Below are 10,000 nucleotides of genomic sequence, written 5' to 3'. Positions count from 1 at the left end.
TCGTTTTTGTAAATCGGAATTACTTTAGCAAGCTTCAACTTAGTTGGATAAATTCCGTATTCGAGTGATTTATTCAGTAGTACAGACAAAGGTTGGCTAATGGTTGATGAATCATGATTAATCCAATTTCTTCTTCGAAGAGTTTCAGATTCAAATAATATTAGGAGGCTACTTTCTGTTCAAGCGTTGAATGGTATTAAACAAGACTTAAAACAACGAACAATGCTCATCCAAAAATGTGATAACTATGATCATGTGATATTGGACTTCAATGCTGAAGGTACAGCTCCAACTGGATCAAAACTGGCGTGAGGAAGGAACACCAGGAAACCAAAGGGTAGGGGAGGGAAGAATAGTGGGTATGTCAGTTACGGAGAATTGTGGGGAGCTAGGATGGCACCCTGGGGAAGTCGGGGAAAGCAGTCACATCCCACCAGGGTTCTTGACAATAATTTTTTGTGATACTTTGGTTTACCAAAGATCCAGTGAAATTAGATGAATCAATATGAAGGATAGGATGACTATTCCCATTATTATGGAAAAGGTCACCCATCAGTTACCCTCCTTCGCAGCCGTTTTTAGGCTGCAAAGCAGGCTACCCATCAGTGTACGGTTATGTGAATGGATTTCGTTTTGTCTTTTTTCAATTTTATTAAAGGTGTGGTGAAGTGTTTTGTGGCAAATGCAGTCAGTTCAGGCGACGTCTCACTCTCTTGGCCCAACCAGATCCAAGTGGAATTAGTTATAGAGTAAGGGTTTTTATGCTAATTTCGTTGCCAATAAGTTAAGCGAAATCTCAGAACGATGGGATTGTAACTAGTTTATTAACCAAAGACATAGGAAAAAAGGGAAAGCTACAACATTGAAAAAGAGTTTATAAGAGCCGGCTAATTACGTGTGTGTGTACAAGGAATAGCATAATAATGAGGCATGTAAGCTATGCGAGCTATGGTGATGTAATCACCATAACAATACAACAATAATGCATGAGTTACGGCGCATCTTTTCATTGTTCGTAAGTGATTTTGGTTCTAACAAGAAAGTGAAAGTAAGTATGCATTGGTTTCCTCTTTTAAGGTGTGTAAAAGCTGCTTTGACGTAGGTCCACAGAGGCTTGGTACAAGTCAGTCTCACGTGAAGGACTTCCTTCATTGGAGGAAAATAATTAAGGAAGATGGAGACAGCAATCAGAATAAGATGCAAGCACAGCCTTCAAATAACATTTGTGGAGAACTGGAACGACTTGTGGATGGCTACAAGAAGCAGATTGGCAAATCTAAAATCAAGTCTTTTGTCACAGAAGCTCTGAGTTTTGTGAAGATCCCAGAATGGCAAAAGTCCGAATATTGGATGGTAAGTGGAAAAAGTAAGATCAGTTTTCACCTGACTATACTAATGTATGTTTAAGAATCTTTAATGTCATTCCGCTAATAGTGTATATGCCAATCTTTGTTCAAACAAACGGCCTGCTTACACTGCCAGCAGAGTTTCCTCTCCTATTCTTAAATCTCCTTGATCTTTACTACCGGTAGTAAAATAAAAGGAGACTTTGCTAAAAGAGTAATGCTTGCTTGGCAATCTTTTTAAAAGGGTTAAGGGATCAAAATGTTTTATCACATAGTAACATGTGCTTTTGAAAAAAATCAGTGCAAATTTAGTTTCAACTTTAGAGCTAATCATTTAAGGACTTGAATCATTTAAATTCATTTTTCTTAATTTGCAGTCAGGCTCATCTGCAAGCAGCTGTTCGTTGTGTTTTAAAAAATTTTCAATGACTGAAACAAAGTCTAACTGCAAGTATGAATATTTGTTTCTTTTCCCTTATTGTTTCACTCAGGGAGTAAATCATTACCTTTGTCTATCCAACCATTTATATTTGTTTACCTATTTATTCAGTTTATCCTTTATCCTAAACCTAAATACAGATGTTGTGTGGTGATAAGTGTAGTGGTTCCTTTTAAAGGCACAGCTAGAGTACTAGTTCTTATTTCATTTTCATGTAGGGTTTGTGGTGCAGTAGTCTGCTCGTCATGCTCCTCGGAAACCCTTATTCTATTCCCAAAAAAATCATCACAAACTGTTCAGTGGGCTCTCATTAACATTGTTGGCTCTCCAGTTGAGGAACCCACTGGCTGTTTATATCTGCGAATATGTAACACCTGTCATGAGAATGCTGCACTATTACAGGGAAACACTTTCACTGATGGTGCTCCAGTGACAATGGTGTTAGATGACATTGTAAATGTTCACCAGACTCTTAACAGGCTTCAAGTAAGAATCTGTGATCTGCTGCCCAAATATGAGATACTGGTGGATGCTGTGGAAGCGAAAACGGACTTGAAGGGGTTGGTCCCAGTGGAAGGAAGTGCAACACAGACCTTGGCTCGGTACCACTTAGATTTGTCTGACTTATTCACACAGTTTGCTGTTGATATGCAGAGCATTAGACGCCTCAAACCACAAACAAATACACAGTTAAGGCTGGCTAAGAATTTGACAAGTGGCATGTTTAACTTCTATGGTGACAATTTTCCTATTTTCAGAGATTGTAAGAGACGCACTGCTGAAATATTTCCAGAGGAGACACTGGAAAAAATTCAGTGTATAGTCGATCGAAATGCTATCAGAAATGCCTACATTTACATCAAACAGCTGGGGCTTGAGGCTTTGTTATTAGCTGAGAGATACAAGTTTGACGATGAAATCGCAACATTTTTAGCAAATTGTGAAAGCGTTTGTCTTCAGGATTTGAAATCTCAGATTGAGGCTTGTCATGAGGACTGGGACCAACACAAGGAAGATGTGAAGGAAATACTTCAACTTAACCTAAAAAAACATCGTTTGATTGTTCCTTCAAAAAGGCTAAGCTATCAGGATGGTGCAGGTTATGTGCGAACCTTTTTGTTCGATCGCTGTGGTCTCCTTGTTTTGAAGACAAGGCTACAATTGAGCAATAAGGCAACCGAGAAGAAGTTCTCTGCTTCCAAGATAGCTCTTCAAAATTTGAGCAAACAATTGCCATGTTCGCAAAATTGACTTTTTGAGGCTTAATACTGACGATGTTCAAGATGATTCAGTCATACTTCCGTGCCTTTGTCTGTTTCCATGGTCATGGATCATTAACCTTATCGACACAAAAGCATTCACTTCTGCTGAGGACAAAGGTCGCGAGCAGTGCACTGGGGACCGCTACTTCAGAAAAATCGTCTGGTGTTAGACAGAAAAATCTGTAACTGCCGATCCGAGGAGGGACAGGAGTATTAACAATATCTCTGACCATCCACTCAATAGCAATGCCCTCCTAGGCTTTTTTCTTCCTAGCAGGCAGTACAGCTCAGTGCTTAGGGCGCTTGCCTTGAGATCCGGAGATCCCGGGTTCCAGACACGTACTGACCACTCGTTGAATTTGTTCCTGGTAGTCCCTGGTTCATCTTCCTGGCTGTACTTGTAAGTAGCGAACTGGTTTGCTTCCGGCCAGTTGGGATTCTTTAAAAAAAGCTGTTCTGTTCAAAGCTCGGAGATATTAGCTACTAGCTACTCGAGAAATCCGAGTGTAAATATAATGATACTTACTTTACCTTACTTAATACCGGTAAGGGTGCTTTCCATTTGACAGAACTGACCGGCCAGACCAGGCATTTGGAATGACTAACTCTACAACGCCATCAAATTAACACTCCTCGAGGATGATAGACACTCCACCGGAAGAATGCGAGGGATTCTCATGCAAGTGTTCCTTCAAATTGTTGCATTTTCTTTGCAAACTGACGGGTCTGGCCGGCCAGTTCTGACAAAAGGAAAGCGCCCTAAGAGATATACCTTTTACTGTAACGCAAGAGGATTTGACCGGCTTGCGTTTCACGTAGTTTTTTAACAAGGGTTGTGTGCTAAGACCTTTGCTTTATAGATGTAAGTTGGTCTTGCCATTGAAGACCGTACTATCATTTCCAAAGTCATCACTTTCCGCTCTGTTATTTTAACTGACTGACTGACTGTTGTCATTGCACCGTGTTTCGGAATTCCACAAAAACGAGCAATCAAGAAATAGTCAGTGAAATGACTTTTAAAAACATGAGATTTTTATCGCTGGTAACGTTAGAAGTCCATAGAGTGGACCCGTTTGTATCTGTATTTTTACGTCAATTGAGACAAGTCCCTGATAAAGCAAGTAGAGATGCCAGCAAAAGCGAACATGCAATGTGTTTATTTATGTACCATAGTATTTTTACATTCTTTAAGTTTTAATATTACAAGTAGTGAAAGAACTGTTGGCTCTAACTTACGATCATGTACAGTGGAATATGTAAAGCTTAGACGGGACAGCATTGTTATCATGATTAAAACTGATTTACCTTCCTTTTATCGAGAGGGTTATACGTGGCAGTTTGGCCCTCCTAACAAATCAAGTCAAGAAAAGGGATGAGTTTTGGAAGTGTAAAAAACCAGAGTACCATGCAGGTGACTTTCGGCCACTGAAACAAATGATGATGATGATGATGATGATGATGATGATGACGATGATAATACTGATGACGAGGATTATTTGATGATTGTGGATTAAATGAGACAAGTGATGATGAAAATGCTTCTAACCGAGTATCATCACATTAGCAACCATACAGCTCTATTCTGAGAGCTATGTTACCATGCCAACTCAGCGGATGGAGACGAACTGCTGTGGCGAAAAAGTCGAAATGGGGGCTAAGGGCATAGACGACTCTATAAATTCCAGACCTGATTCCTCTAAATATCAGCAAAATAACGCAGTAAATACGGCAATCAGCTACTTTTGCAGACCTAGGGGCGTCTTACTGTACATCATGTTCTAATCTCGCTCCCATTGATCAGCAATCTCGTCCCCAAAGATGCGATCCTTTTGGTCAGCACCAAGGATAGCCTTTTCCGCGCCCTTTCCGCTGGACAAGGGTAACGGAGGCTCTGAGAACAAGATTGTTTGATCAGTGGTTGGGAAGCAGGGGAGGGAAGGGCGGTTTTTCCTTTTAAGCATGCGCAGAAGGGACGAAGACTTTGGTCACGAGACCGAGACCCTTCCGAGCACAAAAAAATGTGCACAGATAACATGGGCCATAAGATAAAGGACAAAATTCGACTATTTGCCTACACTACTCATCCCGACATGAGCTAGATGATATATGGGGGCGTTGGCCAGCCAAGCCACTGTGCCATTTATTGAGCATTGGAATAGGTACAAAATCATTTATACATCAACAAAAATGAATTGACATAATAAACCTCCAATTCAACAAGGAACAGGATGTCTCAGCTAAGCCTTTCGCTGTACAAAATCATGGTAATAGAGAGATTAAGCATGACGTTTACGCCAAACGGGAAACGTTGGAGTGAAATTAGGGTTTTGCCAAGAATGGAAGAACCCTGCTTAGCTCATTTCTGTCCTGTTAGATCCATATATCAAGCAACTTCTCAAAGGAACGAGACAAGTTAAAATGAGAGAATTTTCACGCTCGCTTTTATGAAAAGCGGGAGTCTGCCGTTTTCCATTTGCCGTTGTGCTTAATCTCTCTAATCACTTGGTTATGTGTGAGCACAAATGCCGTACCAATATGGAAGACTGTTAATCAAATCACATGAAGTTAGAGTATCAAATGTTGATTGTTTAATGAGAGGGGAAACTGGAGTATCCTGAGAAAACCCTCTCGGAGCAGAGGCCCGTTCCTCGATACTCCCGAAACTTTACGGGCCATTTTCGGGTGACACAATCCCATTTGTATCTCAAGAACGGAGAGTATTTAAGTCGCCAAACTTCACAGACTGCTTTTTGTTACCTTGCAAACCTGTTAAAAAATCGGCTTTCCTGAACAAGCGGTTGGCTCGTTCACAAATGGCTCTTCGGGCCCGAAAAGTGTTCGGGACTTTCGAAAAACGGGCCCCTGAGTAGAGAATCAACGAACTGAATCCGCGTATGACGTTGATTGCGGGGATAGAGCCCAGGCCACAGTGATAAAAGGTTAGAGCTCCATTTCATCACGAGGAATATAAAATCATGCAATCATCAAGGAGTAAGTAACCTAAGTCCTTTTAGCCTTGTGAACCAGAGTCAAAACCACTCACTTTAACACCTTGATATGGTCCGGACAAATTTGACCAAACTGAGCCCGAGTAGCACTCCAAGTAAAAATTCTCTGTCCAGTTTTCTTCCTGCGGATCTTTCTCGATCTTTAGTTGCCTCACGTGTCTCTTTCGCCCAAAATTTATCTCCAGGAACTCACCGAGGGTGTTGTTAGCACTTCTCCAACAAGATGTACCTCCTAGGCGCGCTTTGTATGGTGGGTAGCCAGATGCATAAGAGGAAGCGCTGATCTGGTTGTCAGTGATTTCACCATTGCTCATTCCTAACGGCCGGTTTACATAGCAACGATGAGCTAAATTCAGGGACAAGAAATGAAAATAATCATTGAATAACCCATGGATGGGATGTATTTAGGAAACATGGAAATGCCAATTTTTGTTCAGATTTCAATCGTCGCAGATATGAACGTTACTCAGTTACGCAGTAACGAAAGCGATGGCTGAAAAATTCAGGCTTTCCTTTCGCTATCGATCAAATCAGCGTCGCAGCTATGAGCTGTGACGATCTAGACTCAAATCTTAACGTGACTCCCTCCACAGTTCAAATATGTTTGCCTTTTATAAATAGTCTCTTCATTTCCAAATCCTCTACGGCTTAATATCAACTCTCAAAAAAACGTAGCTCATAATTTGCTTCAAAGCCCGGTTGGAAGAGCACTGAATCGGTAGCCCGTTCAAGCCTGACTGACTCGTTTTCATACTTTCCTTTTTTCACACTGCATTTGCATAATGGCCTGAGGCGAATCGGGAAATGTTTGGCGTTTAAACAACATCAAACATTGTTTGGTGACCAACCATTTTACCGTTTGGCCACCTTGTTTGGTGCTGTTTGATAACATTGGAAGGCCATCAAACATTCGATCAAACAACGTAAAACATTTCTTTTGTCCTCGTGTTTGATGGGCGAAGTTTTGTTCGTTTGGCCAGCCGTATCGATTTAAACATGCTTGGCGCGTGCATGCGTACCACGCTTGCTCAGCCGCTCTTATCCACATGTTTTTTACGTATTTGAGACCCATAGTTCTTTGCTTCTGGAGTTTGATCTGAGTTAGATCAAACATGTTTTAACCCTTTGGCCATCACTTTAACTTTTTGGCCACCAAACAATGTTTGATGTTGTTTCAACGCCAAACATTTCCCGTTTGTCCAGGCCCCTAACATCGACGACCTGAAATCTTAATATCTTTCAGCCTCTCCGCAGTTAAAATATGTATGTTTTTCGTATATGGTTTCCTCATAAACACCAATTTCTGAGCAAGATCTTCAGTAGAGACAACATTTTTCTTTCGGATGCCCCGAGAGTATCACGCGCTTTCAAGTTCTATTTCTTACTTTCACAATTCGGTCCAAAATAGCCGTCTTTGCAATTACAGTCATATCCTGGATAAGAGTTCATGGTGATGCAAAAACCATTATTCTTGCACGGCTTCCTATCGCATGGATTATAGGACCGATATAGATTATCCAAGTAGACAGTGTCCTCTGAGGGAACAAAGTAGTTGGGCTCGATACTCAGGCGAGTTTCATTGTTTAGTTCACATTTTAAAGTTGAGACTGTAGCATTCTGGGTCATCTTGGCACGTGATTACACATGTGGTCAGACGAACTCTTGATAGCAGTTGATAACTGTGATTGGTAAGTGAGTAACCGGATATCGATTTAACAGTTCGACAGTTGGATTGACAGGTCATGCTTTGACAAAGAACCAAAAGAAGACAAGTGGTAAGCCGGAGTTTACTGCAGCTCTGCAAAACAAACAAAAGTGTAACAGCCAAATTTGTCCATGCCCCCTTTTTTTAAGCAAGACGTTATCACTGAGTTATTAGGGTATTTTTACACCCTAGAAGATGCTAACAAACGTTTTTTCGTTAATAATAAAGTATTTTCGTTTGTCTCACGATGTGGTCACTTATTGTACTTCACCACGATGAATAACAGCAACCTTTTTTAAGACATTAACCGTTTTTTCATTATGTTTCCAGCTTTCAACATTCCAATTTAAAATCGAAGAACCGCGGACTAAAATACAGTAACTAGAAAATAAGGCACTCAAACTAAACAAGCTCAGGACTCGATTTAGGATTGCAAAAATTATCTTTATTTTATCATGGAACTCAGGCCAATATGTAATATAGTGGTTTCCTTTGAATTGTGTTTTTCGTTTTGTTTCTCGTTTTTTTTTTTCTTGATGTTGATTGATACGCCAAGAAACGAGACTGGATTTGGTTGATGCGATCGAAGTTCGCGTTTCGTAACTTAAGAGAGTGCCACTACCCATGATGCTCACCTGTGAAAACTTTCCATAGAAAACTTGAATCATGTTATTGCAAATTCGAATCCAGTGCAGTCGGGTGTGGGTTGTAAATTCAACAATCCTGGGGAAACTTTTTTAATATCTGCATCGGATGTGAATTCTGCGCCCCTGAATTGTTTGCTGTTTCATTGACTTATATGCCGATAAGCCGTTCACCGTCTGTCAGTTTTTTAACATTTCAGGCATTATTGTTGATTATGTATACACACCTTAAAAGATGTAGCGGAAGAACCTGAATCGCAACGTCAAAGTTGTTTAAGTTATTTTAATAAATTCAACAAACTGAAACATCAATCAGGAACTTACAAAAGGTATAACGACGTTTGTTGTTTGTTTAATCTTGTTTATTTTACTTGTGGGATATCAATCTGAATATTTAGCTTTTATAACGCTTTTGTAATGATTATGAGCACTTTCTTTAATTTTGAGTTTAAAGGAGGATAAAGAAACGAAACTTTTTAAAAATATAAAATGTGATCAGGTATGTACACTGAGCTCTGGACATTACGTGGTAAATCGTCCAATTGGTTGCCTGCTTATAGTGGAGTATTAGTTAGCGTCGTTATGTTCATTCAGAGTGTTTCTTTCTTTGCACAGGGCCACACAAGCTGGCTGCATGCTTGAAATACCGCTGAGCTTTAAAAAAAGGTTCTTTACCTGTTACTTTTTAAGAGTTCCGATGATGACGTAGCATTGAGTGCCACAGCGTCGTCTTAAAGCCGGCGGTCACACACCACTTGTTCATTTCGGAGTATTAAAACGGTCGATTTGTTAAATGACGTTTGTTCAACATTTGTTCTGTTTGCAAGGAATGCTTTAATGTCGAAGAAACAGGTCGTCCATCATTTCTAAATAAACTACAGTTTACTTTTCAACTTAGCATTTTCAATCCCTGAGAAATCGTGGGTAATGTTTGCTTTCATTCGACTTTTAACTTGATGGAATAACTCCCCGCTCCCTAATGTAATGCTATTCTTAGTGAGGGGATTTGAAAAGCACGCCGCGGGCAAGGGTTATCGGTCATCAGATGAGGAAGCAACCAGGCATGCAGAGGCACCTGAGGCCATTACAATGATAAGGAAGGTAATGAAATCCACGGGAGGAAGATCAAGAACTATCTGAAGGCGACTCGGTTAGGTAAGCGATACATGAGAAGATACGAGACGAGAACTAGCAAGGGAAGTTGCTAAGGTTATGGTGTGATGACGAAGAACTTAACTGCTGCTTTCCTTGGCTAATGGATTGGAAGGATATACCATCCTCACATGATAGTGGGGATGATGGAACTGCATACATAGTTAACGCCAGCTAGCTCTATACATCGTGTGGAACTGATAAAACTTAAGTGGATGGCGTCACGTGAAGGATGCGTGGAAAGACGTAGGAAAGCCTCCCACATGTATTAGCTGGTTGTTCTCCACTCACCCCAAACAACTATTTGTGTAGACACAACGCTGAGCTTCTACTACTGTTTTTTTATACTCTTTGGTTGGTAGATGCAGCTCCACCGTGGTATGCACGCGTGAAACCTAAGCCATTACAGGAGCCTCCAAGTGCAAGGAGATACTTAGATATCCA

The 10,000-nt window shown here is 40.6% G+C and overlaps 2 protein-coding genes across 2 annotated transcripts in view; one reads left to right on the top strand and one right to left on the bottom strand.

The window, feature by feature from the left end:
• Nucleotides 1–4,360, top strand: part of LOC137982019 (uncharacterized) — a 6,501-nt gene extending 2,141 nt beyond the window's left edge. Inside the window, exons 2-5 of the mRNA XM_068829033.1 lie at nt 659–749; nt 1,078–1,353; nt 1,724–1,797; nt 2,004–4,360. Coding sequence (XP_068685134.1) covers nt 659–749; nt 1,078–1,353; nt 1,724–1,797; nt 2,004–3,036 — 1,474 coding nt within the window. The 3' untranslated portion in view covers nt 3,037–4,360. The remainder of the gene's footprint in view (nt 1–658; nt 750–1,077; nt 1,354–1,723; nt 1,798–2,003) is intronic.
• The window catches only part of LOC137982036 (coagulation factor VIII-like), a 10,368-nt gene extending 1,812 nt beyond the window's left edge, over nt 1–8,556 (bottom strand). The window contains exons 1-4 of the mRNA XM_068829058.1: nt 8,396–8,556; nt 7,441–7,853; nt 6,091–6,401; nt 4,353–4,394 (exon numbers count right to left, since the gene is read on the bottom strand). Of these exons, the coding sequence (XP_068685159.1) occupies nt 4,353–4,394; nt 6,091–6,401; nt 7,441–7,681 (594 nt within the window). The 5' untranslated portion in view covers nt 7,682–7,853; nt 8,396–8,556. The remainder of the gene's footprint in view (nt 1–4,352; nt 4,395–6,090; nt 6,402–7,440; nt 7,854–8,395) is intronic.
• Between the last annotated feature and the right edge of the window lie 1,444 nt (nt 8,557–10,000).

Source organism: Montipora foliosa, chromosome 13 (genome assembly GCF_036669935.1).
Source record: "Montipora foliosa isolate CH-2021 chromosome 13, ASM3666993v2, whole genome shotgun sequence".
Taxonomy (NCBI): domain Eukaryota; kingdom Metazoa; phylum Cnidaria; class Anthozoa; order Scleractinia; family Acroporidae; genus Montipora; species Montipora foliosa.
This window is presented reverse-complemented; position numbering and strand designations above follow the sequence as displayed.